Raw genomic sequence first — 24954 nt, forward strand, 5'->3', positions numbered from 1 at the left:
CATGTGTTGGTCATTCGCCTCGATAATAAAGTGCTTTACATTTCGCCACCTTGCCGTCATTATCAAATTACCAGTATACAAATTAGTTCGACTTTCGTTTACGCGCAGCGACAATCGTGTCGTGTACTGCAAGAGTCAGGTATCTTGTGTTAGTCATCCTTGATTCAAAGCAAATAAAGAAAACTGCAAAGGTATATTTTTGTTTTAAGTAGACTAGAAAAATAGTTATCGAAACATTGCTAGGTATAGGCAAATTGCTGGTAAAAAGGAGCAAACGATTGGACAATTCGTTCATTCTATGGTTACCCATAGATCATAAATAAAGTCACTCACACACAGTACCAGTACGATCATGAGTATTACCTTCAAATTTCATTCAAAATTGGCTAAGAAATATTATGATCTACATTATGATACTACCATATTCTTTTTTGACAACATATTAACTATCTTTTTTTCTCACTCTCTACAATGCAGTGTAATGACAAAAAAAGTGGCACTGGTAATATTAGCATTCGGATGGTTTTTGGCGGTTTTGATTGCTAGCATTCCATTAATTTGGAATAAATGGAACACTGCTATGGAGTGTGAATTCGACGAGCTATTGCATCCGTGGTACGTCGCCGGTGTTATAACTCCACTATTTTCGCTTGTATGGATATGTTTACTTATCGTTTATTGGCGAATTTGGCGCGAAGCTGTCAAGCACACTAAACAACTTCGAGTACATAACTCACAAGAGACTTCTTCCGATTGGAAATCTGTACAGGTAAATGGTTCTATCAGATATTCTTTCGCTAGAATAAATGTTAAATGTATTTTCAGGTCGTTCTACTGATAATAGGTTGTTTCACATTTTGCTGGTTGCCATATTTTGTAGTCATCTTAACACAAATATTTCACTTTTTTGAGTACAATTCACCGGTACTATATAAAGCGGTGTTCTCATTAGCAATGGCTAATTCGATGATGAATCCCTTGATTTACGCTTGGAAGAATAGCAGTTTTCGGCATGCCTTTTCTAAACTGTTGACCTGTAAAAGACCTGATCAATGCGAAGCAGTACTGACTGATAGTCCGGCAGGAAAAACATCTAAAGTAGGCAGCTCACGAACCAACATGGATGATTTGCGATACCGAACATCAACTTCACGAATAAGTCAAACCAGTATAGAATCGGCAACACATTCTAATGGCCCTGAGATTACATACGTTTCAACTATACATGATGAATCATCTCGAAATCATACTATACAGGTAGCGCTAGGTACAACAAATGAAATAAATGGTTCTTCAGTAATAAAGTTTCCAAGCATGACAACACATATTATCCAAGGAAACGTGATTATCAATAATTATAATTTATATGACAGCTTTCTTGATGTAAAGAACCAAAACCATACAAACAGACGCGACTCTAGTGGGAATAAAACCCACAATCGTGATTGCAAGCAACAGAAAACAGGCGATTCATACGGAACCGACACAGATTATTCAATATGTTGTGATAAAGATATGTGTATAAATAACGTCGGGATGCAAGAAAATATAACCAAGTTGTAAAAATAAACAAAACTATTATGTATAGATTCGTAAATATTGTTAATATCTTGTGGTTCGATAATAAAATCGCTCACAATGTCTAAAAAAACCATCATTATAAAACTGATATAAAAACGACGAAATACTTATTGTAAAGCACGTTTTCCAACCACCATTTTATGAAATAACTTCCAAAATAGTTTCTACACATTCCAAGTATTATATTTCAAGACATTTACAATTGGTGGAAAGATTTGTTTGAAAATCCCATAGTGCACATTGGTCTAATTTCGAAAAATCGTGATCTTTTTAGACTTCACTGTGAAAAATTGATTTCATGTACTTAATCTCTTCAGCAAAATTGTTTCATAGAACAAGGCCTTACTTTTGGCGTCTTCGGTTTTTCGATCAATCAACCTAACAGTTAGGTAAGAAAATGTTTTTTTCTTTAATTTTCAATATACCGTCTGCCGGGGAGAGATTGTGCCAAAAAAAGGATGCGTTTTTGTTCCTTAGCTTGTAATGCACACATTTAAGCAATGAATTTAATCCAAATCATATATATATATATATATATATATATATATATATATATATATATATATATATATATATATAATAAAAATATAATATAAATATAAATACGTAACTTTTTTAAACTTACTAATCTTTTTAACCGCTATCCTTCTTATGTCGTTTTCGTTTTTGCGGTGTAGCTACCCCGCGGACTACACTTTGTCCTATCACTGTGCAGCTTTGAAGACACCAACACATTCACACGCATGTGTCAAAATAAAAAAAAAAAATGTGTCAAAATCGGTTTGCTTTGATTATCGTTCTTCGCGTGTCAAACATCAGGGAATTTTATTTATTTTATTTTGTTATTTTGTCATTTTTCAGTAAATTGGCAAAACAGTAAATTGTCGTAGGTAAATAAACAGCTCTCTTTACGGCTGTTCATTTACCTACGGCAAGTTTCTCGCCCCATCGCTCGCGTTCGCGTTCACGATGGCAGAGGCCTTACAATCCCCCCGGAATGCGCAGGTTCCGCACTAGGCGCATCATTTCCTACGCCAACGTCGAGTACAGCGAGCTTCACGGTCTTTCATATATTCCGCCAGATCCAATCTGCATGGTTGTTCGTCGTAGCTGACCATCCAAACTGGTTTGGGTTGCGATCACTCTTCCCTTAGGCTAGCAATTACGGGGTAGATTTGGATCAACCACGACAACAAGATCATTGACTTCGATTGGTTTCACAGCAGTAAACCACTTGGTATGTCTGGTAATCGTTGGCAGATAGTCCCGTAACCATTGCTTCCAAAACATATTTGCTAAAACTTGAGAGGTTTTGTAATTATTGAAGAGAGCAACTGAGCTGTTGTCGAGTGAACGAGTGTCGATATATATATTTATATATATATATATATATATATATATATATATATATATATATATATATATATATATATATATATATATATATATATATATATATATATATATATATATATATATATATATATATATATATATATATATATATATATATATATATATATATATATATATATATATATATATATATATATATATATATATATATATATATATATATATATATATATATATATATATATATATATATAATATAAATATAATATAAATATAAATACGTAACTTTTTTAAACTTACTAATCTTTTTAACCGCTATCCTTCTTATGTCGTTTTCGTTTTTGCGGTGTAGCTACCCCGCGGACTACACTTTGTCCTATCACTGTGCAGCTTTGAAGACACCAACACATTCACACGCATGTGTCAAAATCAAAAAAAAAATGTGTCAAAATCGGTTTGCTTTGATTATCGTTCTTCGCGTGTCAAACATCAGGGAATTTCATTTATTTTATTTTGTTATTTTGTCATTTTTCAGTAAATTGGCAAATTTTTCGTACAGTAGCACAAATGCGATAAAAGACAATGGCGATAATGACCGAAACAAAAGTGACAGTTACCTCTGGTATTACGCACACCATTGCAACTGCTCGGAAAGTGTTTTTTTTCAGCTGCAAAGCGTAGTCCGGGACGGGATAGTCCTGCCGTAAAAACGAATTTGACATAAGGCTAGCCAAACGTGACTTTTCCTATGTAAACTGGATCAAATAGTAATTGGCTGACGCAATACGTATGTAATGCGTTAAAATTATTTGGAGAATCGGGAAAACTAAATTGCTAAAAATCTCGTCGGTTGTGGTCTTTTTTTGTATGCCGTACAATGCCAATTCGCACAAAAACAATCGCACAACAACAGGTTTGACTATACATATAAATCAAGCCTAAGATGCGCTGACATCGTCGTCAGTATACAATAAAGGTGAAACGGTATTAGAGCAACAAACAGCCGATTTCGAGCCACCACTTCTAATTTTTAGAAGCACAAGACTCGGGAATAGATCCCTGTGAAAATGCTATTTTATATTTGCTTCACATATATATAGGGTAGGTGAGCCAGTTATGGCAAGTGCACCAGTTATGGTTATATCGCATAAGCGCAATGGTACCAGTTATGGCAATACACCATTTAAACTCCATAGGCCATAACTGGTTCATGCCATAACTGGTTCATGCCATAACTGGTTCATGCCATAACTGGTACATTTTTTAGGTATTGCCATAACTGGCACTCCTCCCCTATATATTGTGTTGACACATTAACTGTTACCGAGTCTTGTGCCTTTGAAAGGTAGAAGTGGTGACTCGAAGTCGGCTATTTTTGGCTTCAATACCGTTTGGCCTTAAATAAGTATCGGTGTTGGTGCACTCTCTTCGCCCTCCTTTTTACGATATACAGTAAAGTATCTCTTTATACGATGGATAAGTACTGTGCAAAAAACCGTGTTTTTACATGGTTAATCAAAAAAACGACGTAAAAAACGTGTTATTTATAAAAAAAATCGTGTAAAAAAACGGCAAGAATGTAACTGTGTAAAAAACTCTTTACTATAGTTTATTATCGTTACCAGAGTTGCCAATGTTCCAGTTTAAACTGGATTCTTCCAGTTTTTTTTAAGTGATCCAGTCAAACAGTTGAATTCCAAAATCTTTCAGTTTTTTCATATGTAAGTGAAAGTAATTGAAAAAAGTTTTTTTTTCTTTATTTTGAGATAGATTGATTGCGTAATTATAATTTCGCTGCTGTTAACGCAAATTTTGCAGTTCATAATTTTTATAAAATGTAAGCTCGAAACAAAACAAAACAGACTCTGGATTTAATCACAGAAAAGCTCTTTCATAATTATTTTTTTTTGTTTTTATTTTTTCAATTTATTTGGAATCCAGTTTTTTCCAGTTTTTTCTTCAGTATTCTTCCAGTTTAACCAAAAATTTTATTGGCAACTCTGATCGTTACTGTTACCCACACAAAATCATGCAAAAAAACATCTAATTAAATGACCGCGTTTTTTTAAAAACCCGTGTAGAAAAAGACCCTGTATTTCTTGTTGTGTACATCACAGCACGTGGTTCACAATGTGCACAGCGAACCGTCGGTCTGTCATGTAAGTCCATTCGCTGGCACTCTGCGTATGGCGATCCTTTCGATAGGTAATAGGCGTGAAGGCAGAATCGACGTATAGAGAGTGCTGTAACTTTTAAACATGGACTGTGGGCTCGCTAGTCGAATTGGTGCATCTTAGGCCTCTGTCATGGTGAACGCGAACGCGAGCGATGGGGCGAGAAACTTGTCGTAGGTAAATAAACAGCTCTCTTTAAGGCTGTTCATTTACCTACGGCAAGTTTCTCGCCCCATCGCTCGCGTTCGCGTTCACGATGGCAGAGGCCTTACAATCCCCCCGGAATGCGCAGGTTCCGCACTAGGCGCATCATTTCCTACGCCAACGTCGAGTACAGCGAGCTTCACGGTCTTTCATATATTCCGCCAGATCCAATCTGCATGGTTGTTCGTCGTAGCTGACCATCCAAACTGGTTTGGGTTGCGATCACTCTTCCCTTAGGCTAGCAATTACGGGGTAGATTTGGATCAACCACGACAACAAGATCATTGACTTCGATTGGTTTCACAACAGTAAACCACTTGGTATGTCTGGTAATCGTTGGCAGATAGTCCCGTAACCATTGCTTCCAAAACATATTTGCTAAAACTTGAGAGGTTTTGTAATTATTGAAGAGAGCAACTTAGCTGTTGTCGAGTGAACCCAGGGTTTCAAACCGTTCGAAGATTGAATCAAAAAGTGGTTAGGTGTTAACACTGGAGAAAAATCATTCTCAAGCGGAATGTCCTCAGTGGCCTGGAATTCACGATATTTTCCACCTCCGTCAGGGCATTCTTGAGAACTTCCGCTGACATTATTTTCGATGCCAAAACATTGTTTAGGTTTTGCTTCACGGTTCTGATGAATCGTTCCCAGACTCCCCCCATGTGCGGTGAAGCTGGAGGATTGAACTTCCATTCGGTATGAGCCGGTGTGAATTCCTTCGCTAGTCGATTGTGGTCTACTTTCTCCATAGCGGTTTTAAATTCTTTCGAGGCGCCTCACAGAGGAGTACCTAGAACAAAAAGCTGGTCAAAATAAGAAAAAAGTTTTTTGTCGCTTTTTGGTGCCGCTATATTTTTTCCTGCAGCTTAAATAAATGCTCCACAAAATGTCATCACTCGATGAACGTTAAACGGTATTATCATATGCTGGGAGCGCTGTAAACATTGACAAATTTTCAAGCATTTTTTTGGGAATCGAACCATTTATAGTAACAAGTTGTGCCAGGCATCAAAAAAATGACATCTGATCAATATTTTGCAGCAAATGAGTTTTTCATGTTCAATGCTAATAAACCGGTTGATAGAAATTCCGAAATTTCAAAATTATAGTTCATCTTAAGAAGTTTTAGAGATTAGTGATTTTTACGTTTTTTCGAGCATTTTCAATATTTAAAAAGTTATCAAAATCAGAATCCAATCATATAATTATCGGAGGAATGGAAGTTCATAACATCACGAATACATCCTCGCAAATATCTCATCCGGTAACGTCCGGATTGGCATTTGCGACCTGTTTGAAAAATGTTGTTTATGACGAATTTCGTTCACGCGTACACGGGAAATTAAAAAAAAAATACCTGATGGGTGCCTGCCTCACGCTTAAAACAGTGTTTCAGCTCAACAAAGATGAAATGAGTGATGATTTAGTGAATGAATTTCAACTAATTTAAGTTAACTTAAAAATAACTTGATGCACAGAATCAATAATCCAGGTAAATAACACTCCGTACAATAGGCTTTTTCCAACCTACGTAGGTTCCACGAGGCATCATATAATAAGTGAGCATCAAATTGATAGGTCTAAATGAAGATATTTTACTACATCATTTTTCTGGTAAATTCTTCAATTTGTTTCGCTGCCCGTTTTGCGAAAACAAATCATTCGAGCGTATTACTTCATCTGCTCACTAACATTAATGAAGACACATATGTAAATGCTATGTAAATGTAAACATTAAGTTGTGTGTGTGATATTTAGAGTTACTTTTTGATATAATACTCGAACCAGCCACTTCCACTTCTCACTTAAATATTTTCCAAAATATTACTAAATAGCAGCGAAAATAATTTTGGTCAGGTTTTCACTCGAGTTACTCCACTGTGCGCCTTGAGAATTGGTACCACAGTCACTATATATGACGGCCGGGGTTCCCCGTCTTCCGAATATGTTTCGTAAAGCCATTATGCATGAATCGGTTGACAATGTAAAGGCGATTTGTAAATGAACTGCTCGTGTCGTCAGGCAAGTAGCAAGCACCACCCACTGTTTTTCCACCCAACGATCGACCGAGATAGTTATGGGACCGAAGTAGTCCACTCCTGTATGTGTGAATGGACGACAGAATGCAGCTAATCGACCCTCTGGAAGATCTGCCATTGAAGGCGGGCGAGGCTTAGCCCGTTCGTTTTTGCACTGCTGACATCCACTGCGTACCTTTTTAAAGATGCTCTTCAGTCTTGGTATGTAACAAAGCTGTCGTAATTCATTCAGAACCGTTTCGTGATTCTGATGATGAAAACGTTGATGAAAGTCTGCTATTATCAAGTGAGTGATATGGTGCTGACGAGGAAGTATAACTATGTCATTTACACCGGCATTAATATATTCACATGCTCCAGTGCGACCGCGAATACGCAAAACATTGCTCCCATCTAAATATGCGCAGAGTCGGTATAACGAGCTGCATTTGGGAAGTGGCTTAGTTGTTTGAGCCTCAGAATTATTCATAAAAATATTCATAAAAATTAAAATATTCATAAAAATTTCATCCGCAAATACATCTTCTTGAGCGGTACGGTATAAATAACATTCGGCTGAGGTGTATTCACCTCGGGTAGGCAATCCGCTGTACCTTCTTCACACGCCGTTTTCAATCCAGCTTTCCACGAGCGGTAATGGCGGACAGTGCACGCAGCCCATTTTGACGTTTCCTGTAGATCAGAGAATTCTCAATCGCAGTAACGGAGTAGAAAATATAACAATGTCTTAACGTAGCGTAGCAACTTCAACAAACAATGGGCGTTTTGTTATTTAAAGATCGTCGTGCGCATGCGCAAATCAAAACAAACAGAACTGTTTATTAAAGTTGCTATGCTACGTTTCAAATTTTTTTCGTTTTTCAAACCTTTCTGGAAGTTTGTCACTTGGGGAGGAATTCTCCCGCGAGCATGAGACAAAATTCAATATTTGTAAGTGAAGTGGATGTTTTGGCCCGTCCTACAAATACGTTCGCGATTCAGCACAAAATCCGCTATGACAATTTACTCCCGGAATCACCCAATCACCAAAAGAAATGCAGCAGTTTCACGACTTAACAAAAAAAAACGTATGACTACAAATCGACCCTTTATTCTCCCACTCCCATTTCGACTTAAACCTAATGTGTACTTAGCTGTTGGAGTGTATGTACGTGTGTAATAGGACACCATGTGTAATTTCTACTTATAGCATGCTGCCGCCGGTGTCGTTGCCGATTCTCGCAGACGCTGATCCCACGGCCCATCGCCCAAGCGTTAGGATCATTGCCTCCGACTTGTAGGGATGTGACTTTCCATGTTTGCACATACGAACAATAGGCCTACACCATGGGATCGAAAGTGTTGTTTTAGCTTTCAGCCTGATAAGGATTGGCGTGCTCTTACCGATCTCAATTATCTCAACGGCTAACTATTCCGCCGCCATGTAAGTTATATTCTGATCTTAATTTTCCTCTGCAGCTTAGCGTCACTGTGAGTCTGCTGAAGAATGCCTTATCATATGTCACATCCAAAAATCTAATTTGTCAGTACAAACCTGGCCTGTGACACAGTAGCGTAGCTAGGGGGGTGCGGTTGGTGCGGTCCGCACCAGGCCCGCCACTCAAGGGGGCCCCAAAATCTTGCGAACACCGAACCGGTCTAACTGCCCATCTGAACCTAACCTCATGTATTTGTACTCGCCACTCTGCTCTCGTGATCCACACGGACAAAGTATACGTGATACCGATGTTCATTTTTACCATGATTCGTGATTCGACTGACGCCGAAGTTGAATGTTTTACGATCGCGGAAAACATTCGATGCAACGTGGAAACACGCAAAGAAGGAGCGATTTTTTGCAATCCTGAAAACCAGACTTAGTAAAGCACGCACCGCACTAGAAGCGGAACAAAAATTGAGCTCTTGCTTGCTAGGTATCACGCACTTGAGTTGGGTGCTTCGGTCGATGATTCGGCACGCGAAGAATGAAGAATACCACCAGCACCACAGAGCGGATATCTCTTCGTTGGTGCTTTTCTAAAGTTACATAGAGCGCATGGTGTAGCCCCAAATCATTTTGCTTACTTTTTTGCTTCGTGGCATCTCCGTCTTCTTGTACTTTGCTTCTCTTTGCTATGTATATTACACATTACAGCTAGTGCAGAGGGTGAGCGCTAACGACGTATGCTGGTGAGTGGGTGACTATATGTTTGTGTTGTTTTTGAAATTAAATGTCGTGAATTCAATAAAACGAAATTTAATGTAATAAAGCAGCAAAATAATGTTCTGTTTAATAGTTTCAAAAGAGCATGCCGTGAAAATTTTTTACCTGCAGCAGTTGCAATTACTTGGATTTGTTTGCTTCGTTTAAAAAAGCATGCGTTTCGGTAAATATTTCCTGTAATATGAGGTTTAAATTGCTTTATATTTTTGAGCCTTCAGCCAGAAAATACAGTGAAATACAATCAAGACACTATTTTGATACTTTCCGTCGTTTCAAGAAGCATAATCATCAATCTTAATTAAAAAAAAACTAGTTTATAATTTGAAAAATATTACAAAATTCCTAATCAAACTTGGTGAAGTACGCACAGCATCTCAAGCAGAGCTTGATTGTAGCTCTAGCTCTATAACCCACACGCACTCAGGCTAGGTGCTTCGGTTTCCAGCTTGGTGCGCAACAAATTAAGAAAAGCATTACACAGCAAATATCTCTTCACGGATCAAAACAAACGAAAAAGAAAAAACGCTCAACGTGACTACAGGTGACGAACACAAGATTATCGCACTGCATTCGTAGCTTTTTTAGCTCCTGCGCCGAGCTGGTGTTTGCTACGAATGTCACATAAGACGATAATACGCTCGTGGTGCTTGGTGTCTATAATTTGGCGATGTCACCGAGCGGCTCGGAGCGGTGCTTTTACCAAGTCTGGAAAACGCTGTCTATCTGTATTGCTGTGTGGCTAACGAAAACATGAACCAGAGCGAGGGAAATAATCTGCGTTCACGCGAGACTATATGCACTCGAAAACAGTTGGCTCTAAGTTAAATTTGATCTAGAACTATTTTAAGTCAACGATGAATAACTTGAGATTAACAAACCTCACCATTTTATCAATCGAACGTGAAATCACTGATTCCATTGATTTTGAATCTGTTATTTCTGATTTTGTCAACCAAACGGCTCGGAAAGTGAGTATCTAAATACCTAATTATAGATTTTGCGGACAACGGAATAAATAAGTAAAAAATCTAAGTTTTTTGTTTCTCTCCATTCCTTTTATGGAAGAAAAAACTGCCCAGTCATTTGCATTGGGGGCCCACATTTTTGTTACCGCACCAGGCCCACCAAACCATAGCTACGCCACTGCTGTGACACTACTTCCGCTGAGGCCGGCGATTCCTAGCCTAGCTGCACCACTATTGTACTACCACCGTTTCGGTGTCTCATAGATTCGGCACTAATAAACCGTTGTGATGTTCTCGCTCGATTAGTCACTAGAGCACTGATCACAGAGGCATTCTTTCTGCTCAGTTCCGTTCGAGTTTTGGCTGATATCGATATTCACCACGGCTGTTGGTTTCCCATCACATCGTTTAACGCTGAGCATCTGAGTTACTCGATTCAATGTTGCCAGAGAACCTGTTTAGTTTGACTTGGATTCTCTTGTTACTTAGGTTTTCTTTTATTAAATACTGAGGTTTGCTCCGGCCAGCGAAAGGTGCGCATTAGACTGGGACACGGTTATATGGGAAAAAAGCGATGGTGTTATTTTTTTGCTCCCATGCACTTTTCGTGTTCCTTATGGGTCCTATAACAACTGTGTAACTTTTCAGATCGATCGGTGAAACGCCCGATTTGTGCCCGATTTTTAAAGTTTCCATACGATTTTATATGGGAAAAACCACTTTTTCAAAACTTTTTCTATAGAGATGTCCAGTTGGCTCCTAAAATTATATCAATACATGACATTTATAGGAAATTTTCCTGGGAAAAACTCTTCTGAAGACCGCAATGCGCTACTTTGCTTGTGAAAAAAGATATTCACCCCAGATTGAATGAATATCTGACGAACGGCTCACCGTTGAATTTTACTAGCAATACTGCTGCAGCATGCTGCTGTTGCAAATTCAACCATGTGATAACAAATGATATCGCTTAAATTTATCTTGGAGGCTTCCCCGAAGATACTACGAGCAAAAATCACACTTTGAAAATCAATTCCACGCGGAATTATTTCTCATACTTAAGCAAGTTTGCAATAGCAGCATGCTGTAGCAGTGTTGCTGGAAAATTTCAATGGTGAGCCGTCCGTCAGACATCCAATCAGTTTGGGGTGAATAGCTGTTATTCGCGTTACGCGGCCTCCCCGGGCGAAGGTACGGGTTAACAAGGCTTTGTCACCGAACGACAGTTAAATACGCGAGCGGAACCGATAATCAAGGCGGACCAAGACTCCTGTTAGCAACGACTACCTGGCTTTTCCCGTTTCCTGCTAGTTGCCTTACTACAGCGAAGGCCTATGCGTCTGGAAGGGGGAAATAGGTTACGTTCTAAAGGATTTTCTGTATACCATTAAGGATCACTCTGGCCTGATTAAGTCTTCTAGCTAGTGTCCTCGCTAATGTGGAGGTCTATGCGTCTTGAAGAGAAATCAAAGAGTAATCACTTAGTAATATAGGAAGGTTCGGTCCGTCCAATGAAACGACCAAATTCAGACTAACCATAAACTTCGATTTTATTCAATCAAAATTTCCTTATATACTAATTTTACGCTTACAATTCAATATTTACAAGTCAATGTATAATACAGTCTTTAAAGTACGGCAGCGCGAGCCACCTGCCTCAAAACGCTGACCCTACGTAATTACTATTTTGTTGCCAATCGTTTTACCTGTGAGTGCATGGCTACTACATGCTACCTGCGGGACGTTCGATTGAAATTTGATCTTCTGTTTATTTACGTTTTGAGTTTATTGGCGCTGCTCGCGCGGGTTATGGAATTTAATTTTATCGCGGCAGTAACATTCCGGCCCCCGTAACTGAAAAGATACGCCACCTTATCATCTGTCGTGATAAATATTATAATGCATCTTCATTTATTCTTATAATTGGTTTTGGCCATGGTTTCCCTTTTCTGGGTTGAGGTAGTGGATATTGCGATAAGTTAATTTGTTGTCTCCTGGTTTTCTGTTTTTGCAACATGTAATATAGAACAGTAACGATTATAGCTAAAAGTATTGTTGTTAGTACAATGATAATTAGAGTTAGCAAATGATGATTGCTTATCGGTTGGATTTTGCCGCTTGATGTGGTTGTAATGTCATCGGTTATGTCTGTATATGCGGCTATTTGTTTTTCATCTGTTTCGTGTGGAATTTCATTTTTAACTTTGAAAAAAATCTTCCTACTTTTTGATTCTCTAGTATTGCTTGAGTATTTCACACTGTTTTTTGAACGAATTTCGCATTCAGGTTCCATGTAAATTATTGCTGCGTAATGTGGTGGTTGTTTGACCACAATGTATAATTATTTCTCGTGGATTCTGGGCATAATATTATACTACATTAGGATCAGACAATGTTATAATTTCAAAGTATTCGATTTCAAGTTGTTTAATTTTACACATTTCTCGTGGTAGTTTATGCAGCATGGCAGCTACAATGCAATCTGGTTCCGTAAGAAAAGTATTCTGATGAGTCATATAATAACTTTCATTAAGTTTAGTTACATCTTTAGAAATATAAAAGAATTGTTCTTGGTGATTGATCGCTATAAATGAATTATTTATCGTTATGATGGATCTATTGTAAACTCTAGGGATTGGAATAATTCTGAATAGTTCGAATTTCTCTCTATTTATAATAATTGTTTTCATTATTATGTGAAGTGCATCTTGTTTTAAGGTAATTTCATAATGGCTTGCAAATTGTTCTTTTGGAACTATACAATCATGTGGGATTTTCTCTTCTATTTTGACAAGTATTTGTAGCCTCTCTGTTTCTGGAATAGGATTTCGTTGAACTAATTTATACTTATTTAAAGTGCTTTCGGTAATTTGTCGAACGAGCACTATGGTTTCTAATAACTTTTTTACTGCAATATCAGCTCTTTTCGAATTATATTGGTTTGTTAAATGATCTAACCCTCCCTGAGTACTAAGTATTTTTTCGCTGAGTTGTGTTTTCGAAGTGTTTGTTTTTTCGTCTAATGTAATAATGAGATTAGATAACTGATGTAACTTTAGGTTATCTTCATGACGTATTATTTGTAGTTGGTCTTCTAAATCGTCACCTCCGAATACTAAATCTTTCAAAACCCCAAAAATACCTTTGCTGCGTTTCATTCTTTTCATTTTTTCTTGAAACATTGTTTGTATATCTTCGATGGCAACTACACACTGTTGCTCTACTGCTATTGCTGATTCGATAATGGTGTCGTCTTTGATTATTCTTGATATTTTACTCAATGCATTTCCTAAATTTGTTTGCATGTCTTTAATGTGTTTTATATCTTCTAGAGGTTTAATGTTTGTTTCTATTTCTGAGGTCCATAGTCCCCTTTTTACAATACACGTTCCTTCATGATGAAATATAAGACCGTCCTTGTTGATTGGCTGAATTCTTAGAGATGTTGCTGGATATATGATTGATAACAACGTGGTGCTGAGTAGAAGTGCCTTAACCCAACTGCATGGTTTGATCCGCTTTAGTGCCGGTATAGTTCGGGGTGGATGTTTCTTCAGATGTTGGTCTCTTAGTTCCTTAATTTTGTCAATATCTAGTTTATTTCTCTTTCCCCAATTAGAGAAATTTTCGTCCGCTAGTTTACGTTTCGTATTGATGACCTTGTCGTTGTTTTGATTGGTGTTGTTGTTGTTGTTGCTGTTGCTGTTATTGCTGTTGTTGATTACGTTGTCCTTGATGCTAACGTCGTTGTGTGTGATCATGACGTGTTGTTCCGGCATACTCTTTGATGTGAGATGTTGAGCGTCTTCGGGTTGTTCGTTTTGTGTAACATCGAGAACCGCTATTTTCGCCGCTGCTCTTTTTATAACGCCCTTTTCCGTTTGTATGTCAGCCTTTCTGACCTGTCCATCTTTATCGGGGTATGTTTTTATTATACGCCCCTTCAACCATCTTCCAGCTGGTACGTTGTCGTCTGTGATGATGACGATATCGTTTTCTTTAAGTGGAATGATCTCTTCGGTCCATTTGTTTCTTTTTATTAATGTTGGGAGGTATTCTGTTTTCCAACGATCCCAAAAAAGTTGTCCGTAGTGTTGCGCTAGCTTCCATTGTTCTTTATTAAATCCGTCTACTGTTGGTGCAATTGGGGGTACATGTTCCCCTGCTCGTCCGATCAACATGTGAAACGGTGTTAGAACTTCATCGTCGAACGTTTCGAGCGGTATATGAGTAAGCGGTCTGGAATTTAGCAGAAATTCTGCCTGGATGAAGCCGGCTCTTAGTAGTTCTGGTGTAGGCATTTTACAACTCTTAAACATATGTTTCAAGGAAGTCTTTATGATTTTTATTAAACGTTCCCATGCACCGCCAAAATGTGGTGCTGCGGGTGGGTTAAATGACCATTGTATTTCGAGTGCTGCCGATTGTCCTTTCTCCATCGTGGTGTTTATCTTATTCGCCCATGCTTGTAGCTCTCTTATTTCATTCCAGGCACCTATAAAGTTCGTGCCGTTATCGCTGTACATATAAGACACCTTTCCTCTTCTGTTTTGAAAGTTTTTGAAACATGTTAGGAAACTGTCGGTATCTAATTTTTCGGCCATTTCAATGTGTGCTGCCCGGCTCGACAAGCAGGTGAACCAGACTCCCCAGCGCTTTTCTATGGATCTATGGACTCTTACTTCGAATGGGCCGAAGTAGTCCACACCTGTATGTGTGAACGCATGTAAATATGGTTTTGCTCTAAAGTCGGGTAGCGCCGCCATCAGTGGTGGATTAGGTTTCGTTCTCCAGATGATGCATTGTTGGCAGTGTGTTCTAACATTTTTCAGCACGGCGCGTACCGCTAGAATACAATATTTGGTTTGAAGTGCCCCGATTACTGTTTCATCTCCGTGATGAAGGTATTTTTCATGGTATGATCTCACAAGGAGATGGGTTATGTGGTGTTTTTGAGGAAGGATTATTAACTGTCTGGCCGAGTTTTTCAATGCGAATAAGTTTTCTAACCGTCCTCTGCTACGCATGACGCCATTCTCGTCCAGGACTGGTCGTAGACTTGATAAAGGACCTTGCTTGGTTTATTGTTTATTTTTAGTTAGGTCCATCATTTCGACAGGAAATGCTGCCCATTGGGCCTTTTTGTAAAGCGTATTTTCGACGATGTCCCGATCATTTCTGTTTATAGCTTTTTTGAGATGTTTCCTTTCTGCGATCCAATTGACAAATTTCTTTAGTATACATAAGTGTTGAACTAGTTTCCAGTAATTTGAGTAGCGGTTTTCTCGTATGAAATCATATTGCTGTATTTCTGTGGTTATATGTAGTGCTAATATATCCTTAGATTCTTCTGAGGTTTCTTCAATTGGTTTTTGCGTAGGCCAGTTGTTTTCCTGAAGATGCAGGAATACAGGTCAATTTATCCAAATAGATTTTCTTTTCACTTCCTTCGTTGCTTCGTCAGCTGGGTTTTGCAGCGATGGGACCCAACGCCACTGTTGTACGGTTGTTGTATCTAGAATTTCTCCTATGCGGTGAGCTACGAAAGGTTTATATTTACGATGATCAGATCGAATCCATGCTAAGACTGTTTGCGAGTCAGACCAATATATTCTTTTTGATATTGTCGGACGTATTTCATTTACTATTGTTTCTGCTAGCCGGGAGCCTAGCACAGCTGCTTGCAACTCTAATCGCGGTATTGAAAGTGTTTTAATAGGTGCTACTCTCGATTTAGCTGCCACAAGGCTAACGGTATTTCCGCATTTTATGTAAATTACTGCGGTAAACGCATTTTCACTTGCATCTACAAACGTGTGGAGTTCTAGAGGTGCTCCAATTTTTATGTGAAGACTTCTTGGGATTTTTAGATTCCCCATCAGTTTTAACGTACTGATCCAATTTCGCCATCGGGGCAGAATGCGTGACGTGATTGTGTCGTCCTATTCAATCGATTCCTTATGTAATTCTTGGAAGATTATTTTTCCTTCTATAACTTTGTGCGATATTAATCCGAGCGGGTCATAGATACTCATCACGAATGAAAGTACTTCTCTTTTTGTCGGCGTGTTTAACGTTTTTAATGCTTCTGCATTTAGTTTATCCAACCTTTGTTGGTAACTAAAATAATCGTGTTGTGTATTCCAGTGTAGCCCTATGACCCTTTCTACGTGGGACTCTTTGTCAGTTATATTTTTCTTGTTTGAATCCATTACCCGGTTTTCGGGGAGTGAGTGAAGTAACTCACGTTTGTTTGATATGAAGTTTCTTATGAAGAAACCTCCCTTTTCGTGGATTGTTATAACATCGTTGACTGTTTGAACTGCTTCATCTTGAGTGTGGAAGCTGTCTAGGTAATCGTCGACGTAGTGTTGTTTTACTATAGCGGTTGCTGCGGCGGGATGAGTTTTTTCGAATTTTTTCGCATTGAAGTTTTTTACTATTTGAGCGCAGGCCGGTGAACAGGTGGCGCCAAATATCATAACCATCATGACGTATACGGTGGTTTTGATGTATCACAATCTCTCCATAAGAAGTGTAGTACGTGCTGATCCTCCGGACGAATTCTTACTTGATGAAACATTTCCTGGATGTCACCGCTTATTGCTATGTTTCCTTCTCTAAAACGTAGTAATATTCCAAAGATCGATGTCGTGACGTCCGGCCCCGGTAAAAGGGTTGAGTTTAATGAGACACCCTTAACTTCTGCTTTGGCGTCAAACACTAATCGTGGCTTGTTCTTGTTTTCATTTATGACGATAAAGTGTGGTAGATAATAAACTTTGTTTGTATGTGTAAGTAATTCTGCTGGTGTTAATTTTCTGGCATATCCTTTTGCAACGTATTCTTTAAAGTTAAGGATTGCCCATTGCTTGAGCTCCTCATTATTCGCAAGCATTTTCTCTGACAGAGTTAATCGTCTTAAGGCGTTTTGGTAACTGTCAGGGAATTTGACATCGTCCTGTCTGAACAACATTCCAATTTCGTATCTATTCCCTAGATATTTCAGTGTGTCATTGATTATTTCTTCAACTCTTTTGTCCTCCTTACCCTTTAGCAGACTTTCGACTATTTTGACTCCAAAATCTTCTGTGCTGAGATAGCGCTTCATCATGCTTCGCATCTCGTCATTTTCCTGTATTGCCATGACATAGTCTTGTGCGATATTCAACTTGAGGTTACCAAAGAGAATCCATCCTAGTCTGGTTCTCATAGCCTTCGGAGAATTCTCGTCTAACATACTTCTGTCCATAGGCATTAGTAGATGCGCGTTGTCGAGACCAATTAGTATTGATGGTCGTGCTACCGTATAGCTTTCAATGGGTAAGTCTTTCAGATGATCGTATTGTTTTTTCATAGCATCCATGTCTAGAGATTGAATTGGTAGCTGAAGGTTGTCAACTGTTCTTACGCTCTTCAGGTTGAATGGTTTCTTTGAAGGTCCGACGAGTGTAACTTGTACCTGTCTGCTGTTCGATTGCTTGGTGACGTTTTGCGTCCAGGTGAGTTTGAGAGGATTCGAGCGTCCCTCTAAGCCGAGGTCATCAGCAGTTTGTTCCTCGATCAAAGTTAGTGATGAGCCGGCGTCTAAGAAAGCAAACGTATTCACTTCCTTTCCCTTGTTTCTAAGTGTTATGGGAATAATTTGGAAATAAATATTATTTCTGAATGTTTGATGGTGATTTGTAGTTCCAGAGTTAGAAGATGAAGCGTTTTCTGTGGTTTCAAGCTTTTCTACGATTTCTTCTTTCGGCGTCGTCATCATTTTGTTAGCCTTGTCTACGTTTTCTTATTTCTCGGATGTAGCCAACTACTATGTTTTCCCTGGCATTGATCGATGTTACATGTTCTAGCCCGTTCGCAATCTTTCATAAGATGATTTGCTCCTAAACACCCAAAGCAAAGTCGTTTTTGTGTAACAATTTTTCTCCTTGCTTCCGTGTTCATTTTTTTGAATGTCTCACATTCATAGACTTTGTGGTCCTTTTCGCAAAATGGACATCAGAACATTTTCCGGTTATCTTGGTGAATGTTCTCTCTTGGCTTTCTCTCAGAGCTCTCGATCGAAGGATTAACCATCCTCTGAATTTTGGCAAGTCGTTCAGTGTTTTTAAATCTGGGCAATGAATGTTTTCTTTGCTCAATTCAATTTCTAATTTCTTTACTATAGTATCGACCAAACGAGGGTCGTTCAAATATTGAGCACAATTGATTACATCTATTGTACTCACGAGATTATCCAGTGCATCTGCTATTTCTAATAATGCACTTTTATTCTCCTTACGAATTTTCATTAGTTCGTGGAGAAGTTCGTTATAAATCGCCTCTGGTCGACCGTATGTTTCTTCTAGTCTTTCGATTATTTTCTTGACATTCTCCGGGTCGATCAGCAGTTGATTCACAGTTTTAGCGGCATTTCCACGCAGAACCTTCTGCAGCCGGTTTAAATTTTCAAGATTGGTAAAAGCTCCTGCTTTTGTTGTTTCTTCGTATGTTTTCTTAAATTTTGGCCAGTCTTTTGGCGCGTCATCAAACCTAGGCAAGTCAGCTAGAGCTTGCCTTTTCAGGTAGATTGTCCAATCTTCATTTTGATTGGGTTGGACCTGACTGATAGCTGGAGTTGGTTCAGGCTTAACTTGGAGCTGCCGAACGAGAGCCTCCATAGTTTTTTGATGAATACGCAATATTTCTTCGGTTGTTGTTGTTCTTTCCAACGATGGTGTTCTTTTGCTTTTGGCTTGGGCTTCCAATTTCTTAAGTTTTTCTTCCATCCTTTGCTGATTTTCTGCAATCTCGTGGCATTTTTGGCATGTCCAGTAGTCTTCACTTCTCGGCGGGTCCTTCAGTCCCACACATGCCAAGTGGAACCAACGGTCACATTCGCAGCATTCCACAAGTACACCTTTCTCATCGGATTCGGTGCACATCCGACAGTGCCCATTCGGGTTCTCAACAAACTTAACCATTTTATTAATGTTAGGTTTTATTTCAAGTGTCCGTCACACTACCGATACCGCGCACGATCGAGTTAATAGAGTTTGAGTTCACTTGCTCCTCTCTGGAGCCACCATATGTTATTCGCGTTACGCGGCCTCCCCGGGCGAAGGTACGGGTTAACAAGGCTTTGTCACCGAACGACAGTTAAATACGCGAGCGGAACCGATAATCAAGGCGGACCAAGACTCCTGTTAGCAACGACCACCTGGCCTTTCCCGTTTCCTGCTAGTTGCCTTACTACAGCGAAGGCCTATGCGTCTGGAAGGGGGAAATAGGTGACGTTCTAAAGGATTTTCTGTATACCATTAAGGATCACTCTGGCCTGAATAAGTCTTCTAGCTAGTGTCCTCGCTAATGTGGAGGTCTATGCGTCTTGAAGAGAAATCAAAGAGTAATCACTTAGTAATATAGGAAGGTTCGGTCCGTCCAATGAAACGACCAAATTCAGACTAACCATAAACTTCGATTTTATTCAATCAAAATTTCCTTATATACTAATTTTACGCTTACAATTCAATATTTACAAGTCAATGTATAATACAGTCTTTAAAGTACGGCAGCGCGAGCCACCTGCCTCAAAACGCTGACCCTACGTAATTACTATTTTGTTGCCAATCGTTCTACCTGTGAGTGCATGGCTACTACATGCTACCTGCGGGAGCATTCGATTGAAATTTGATCTTCTGTTTATTTACGTTTTGAGTTTATTGGCGCTGCTCGCGCGGGTTATGGAATTTAATTTTATCGCGGCAGTAACAATAGCTGTTTCTACAAGCATTGTAGCGTCTTACGGTCTCGAGAGGATTTTTTCCCAGGTAAATTCCCTACAAATATCATGTATTGATATATTTTTAACAGCCAACTGGACATCTCTAGAGAATAAGTATTGAAAAAGTGGATTTTCCCATATAAAATCGTATGGAAACTTTAAAAATCGGGCGCGAATCGGGCGTTTCGATCGATCTGAAAAGTTACACAGTTGTTATGGGACCAATAAGGAAAACGAAAAGTGCATGGGAGCTAACTTTTTTTTCCCACCCTAGTGCGCAATATGTTCAGGTTGCTTACTGATGCTATTTAAGGGCAACGGTCATTTGAAGTTGGACTCTGTTGTTCTGTTGAAAGTGTTCTGGCATACATTTACCTGTGGGTAAGTGCTTCATTTGCTCTGTTTTGGGGGGCTAATAACATATTTCTTACGAATGAACAAAAAGCTCAAAAACTTGCTCAGCAGTTCGAGAGGGTTCATAATTTCAATTTGAACGTAATGAGTCCTATTGAAAATGAAGTATCGCAGAAGTATGATCAGATCACCACTCAAGAATTTCTCCCTGAAGAGGTACTAGAAACAAACTTGAATGAAATAAGAACTATTATCAAGAACTTTAAAAACATGAAAGCACCGGGAGATGATGGGATTTTTTATATCCTCCTCAAAAGACTTCCCGAAATCTCTTTAAATTTCTTGGTGAGAATTTTAACAGATGCTTTGAATTAGCATATTTTCCCTCAAAATGGAAAAATGCCAAAGTCACTCCAATTTTAAAACCTGAAAAAATCCAGATGAGGCATCAAGTTATCGTCCAATTAGTTTACTCTCTTCTATGAGCAAACTTTTTGAACGTTGTTGGTTAGACATGTTCCTATCACAGCCGCCTGCAGTTCTAAGCGAGGAATTAATAAATACCGCAATGGCGCTACCCGTGTTTTGGCACCTATTAAGGCACATTCGATGGTACTTCCTTCTGTGTATCGTAAGTATACCCCTTTCCGACTGAGCCCAAACAATTGTGTAGGTAAAAAATGACGGAAAACAAAACCTAAATCGAAGCAATTCCTATATAGAAACACTTGCTTGCTCCGGTTTTTCATTTTTAGTAGCATCTGCGATGTTGACACTAGCTTTGTGAGCAATAAAACAATGAATAGGATGTTCAAAAAGCGAGAGAGAAGGTTTTGTTTAAGTTACCTACTACCTACGCAATTATATGGGCCCGGTCAAAAAGGGATCCCACGGCGGCAAATCCGTTTTCACTGGCGTCGACGAAGGTGTGGAGTTGAATTTCAGCGCTTATTGATGTAATGTTGCGATAACAGCGCGGAATTTCCACTAGTTTAAGTTTGGGAAGCTCGTCAATCCACACTAACCATTTTGGAAACTCTGCGTCACAGACGCAGTCAACCCAATTGATTCCAGATCTCCTGTAACAGGACTTTTAAAAACATCATAAAATGGGCGATAAGGCCTAGCGGATCGAACATCAGCATCAGTGTGCGAAGAACTTCACGCTTGGTGGGTCGACGAAATCCGGATAGAAATCCTATTGACACTTGTTGGAGAGTTTGAATGTGAAACAATCTTTTTTAGTATTCCACCACATTCCAAGGATTTTTTTCAGTGGGGGCTCCTTCGCATACGTTCAAGTTTTTTCTCGGCGGTTGGTTTGTCGGTCAAATTTTTGCTAGCACCTCTTCGGAATTAGAAAGCCAGTTTCGCATTTCAAATCCACCTTCTGCATGAATCCGTTTTACGTCGCCGACAAGCTCTGTCGCTTCCTTTTCTGTCTCCACGCTCACTAGCATATCGTCAACATAATGTTGCTCGGTTATTGCACGAAAAGCAGCAGGGCTTTTTTTCCGCTCATAGCGTTTTGCATGTTCGTTTTTGACGTACTGAGCTGTGCTAGGCGAACAGCAGGCGCCAAAAGTCAAAACCTGCATAACATATACGTTTGGTTCTGCTGAATGTTCCTCACGATCCCAGAAAAAACGTTGACATTTCTGGTCTTCTTCTCGCATTTGTATCTGATGGTACATTTCTCGCAAGTCGCCACATACTGCTACACGATATTCCCGAAATTGAATCAGGACTCCGAGCAATGACGTTAAGAGATCTGGTCCTTTGAGCAGTACTAAATTTGATGAAACGCCAAACGTTTTAGCAGCTGCGTCTCAAATCAATCTTGTTTTAAGTGGCTTGTTTGGGTCTACGACCGGGAAGACTGGAAGGTACCAGATACGGGAATGCTGTGTATTCAGTTCCTCGTTAGTGAGCCTTCGTATGTAGCCCTTAGAGACATTATCGACGTTTTCGCGTTTAACACATTACTAAGTTTAGGGTCGTTCTCCATTCGTCGCTCCAGACACCGCCATTTCTCTACTAGCGGGAAGACGCGGGTTGTCGTATTTCCAGAATATGCCCGACTCGTATTTCCTTTCTTTCCGGCACGTTAGCATTGTCAGCAATTGTTGTGCTCGTTCATCTTCAGTCGAAAGTAGAATATTTCCTGACTTTACTACTCCCATGCTACCAAAAGAGAAAAAAAAATTTCATCTCGTTATGAAGCACGTTGTCGCAATCGTGATTACACTGGCAACCATCGAGCTGATGGTTATTAAAGGAGCAACTATCTGAGCCATTGGATATTAACGACCCATATACGCACCACCCTAAGCACGTTTTGATGCCTATTGGCTCTGATGGTTTACTTTCGCGACTGTTAGTTACATGTCTCAGTTTGGCATGATCAACTCCTATAAGAATACGCGGGGAGGTGTTTCGATAAGATTCTATTGGTAATCCCTTCAAGTGCGGAAAACGCTTCTGCAACTCGTCGATCAGCATAGTTTGTGGATGAAGTTGTTACGTTGGTGAGTTTGAATCTCTTCGCGTACTTCGATGTACCGGCAATTTCCAAATCCACTTTCTGAGAAGTCCTTTCTAGTCGTCGATTGTCTCCGGTCCATTTATGGCACAGGGGTGAAGATTTTCCGCTGACACCCAGCTCATCAGCTAGTCCTTGCTCTAGGAGAGTTAGTTCTGAACCATCATCGATAAACGCATATGTCTGAATCGCTTTAGACAAGCCGTGTAGAATCACAGGCACAAATCTGAACTTTCTTCAATAGATTTGTCTGCGACTGAGCTAGGTGGAATTACCACTTTCTTACTGCAATGTAAAAGAGGATTATGCAAGAAAGTACAGCCGTCAATTCCACACGGTTTCTTTCGATTACAGGAAGTGTAATGGCGGTTAAGGCATTTTCGGTAAAGTTTGAGTTCTTTTATGGTTGCCCCTCTTGAGCCATAACCGAATGCCGAGAAGCGTTTGCATTTTTCTTTCGAAGAACAGGTGCCCTTACACACGCCACAAGCTTTCGGAAATTCTTGCTGTTTGTTCAGTTGAGGTTTACCTATCTCTGTATGCTTGTCTGTTTGAGCATGGACATTAAGAAAATTTTCCTTTCTCGCCCGAAATCCCAGTTTACGATCGGTCCCTTTTTGTTCGCTGCTTCGTATGGGCATATTGAGAGTATACAAGCCAAGTGCATCAAATATATGAGATATTTATATCCTCTTATTAACAGTAATTCTAAACTTTGTTTAAAGAACAAACTTTTGATTTACAAACAAATTTTTAGACAAGCAATACTTTATGCTGTACCGATCTGGTCAAGTTGCTGTTCAACAAGGAAGAAAACGATCCAAAGGATTCAGAATAAAATTCTGAAAATGATCTTGAAGCGTCCTCCTTGGTTTGGTACACTCGAGTTACATAGACTTACTGGTGTTGAACCATTAGAAGCTATGTCAAATAAAATTATTAACAATTTTCGACAAAAATCGTTGCAATCCTCAATTGCTACGATAAGCTCTCTTTATAGCCAATAAGTTAGCAATTAAGTTAGTTGTAAGTTTACTTCCCCTTTTCTGACAAGTAGGTTTAAATCCCTACGAATGATAAGTCCTAATTGCGAAAGCAAACAAATCCTAACAATTAAAATTACAAATTTCTAACAGTGTTGAGAAGTCACCATTTGTGATTGGACACTCATACTCATTACTTACTAATATTTATCATAAATACTTAAGCTACTAACAAATCCCCCCCCCTTAAAAAAAATAGTAGGAGGGTGGTATTCAAGACACGACCGCATGACGTTGACTACGGTATTCTTATATTCCATTTAAACAAATAGTAGAGGGAAATGCAACTCCAGTATTTGTTACAATTTTATCTAACTGAGACGTTAAAACATTATAAATAATAATATATACTAAAAGAATGGATCTCTCTTATTCAATCGCTGTCATTTTATACATATTGGAATCAAACCTTTGTTCGAAGCTGCACTACCAAGACAATCATTTAATTTAGCGAATTGGGTGAAATTTTCCAATCTAAGCAAAAAGCAAACTCAACGAAACTATCTTGAATTGAAGACCAGAACGATTCAAGCGAAACTTTTAAATTCAAAAATTGTTTGACATAAAATCGATAAAGCTTTAGACCAGCATATAACTTCATGTATTTCAAAAAAAGTGGAAGCGGTTGTTTATAATATACGACCGCAACTTAACGTAGAATTACGACAGCCTGTCTTATGTCAATAAATTTTTTGCAATAGCTTTGGAAATACACTCGATTAGGGTT

General features: G+C 39.0%; 2 protein-coding genes across 3 annotated transcripts in view; one reads left to right on the plus strand and one right to left on the minus strand.

The window, feature by feature from the left end:
- LOC129719201 (histamine H2 receptor) overlaps positions 1-1970 on the plus strand; it is a 28626-nt gene extending 26656 nt beyond the window's left edge. Inside the window, exons 2-3 of the mRNA XM_055670726.1 lie at positions 478-769; positions 826-1970. Of these exons, the coding sequence (XP_055526701.1) occupies positions 478-769; positions 826-1563 (1030 nt within the window). The 3' untranslated portion in view covers positions 1564-1970. The remainder of the gene's footprint in view (positions 1-477; positions 770-825) is intronic.
- The window catches only part of LOC129719193 (serine/threonine-protein kinase Smg1), a 199853-nt gene that overhangs the window by 91713 nt on the left and 83186 nt on the right, over positions 1-24954 (minus strand). The window lies entirely within an intron of this gene.

This window comes from Wyeomyia smithii, chromosome 1 (genome assembly GCF_029784165.1).
Source record: "Wyeomyia smithii strain HCP4-BCI-WySm-NY-G18 chromosome 1, ASM2978416v1, whole genome shotgun sequence".
Classification (NCBI taxonomy): domain Eukaryota; kingdom Metazoa; phylum Arthropoda; class Insecta; order Diptera; family Culicidae; genus Wyeomyia; species Wyeomyia smithii.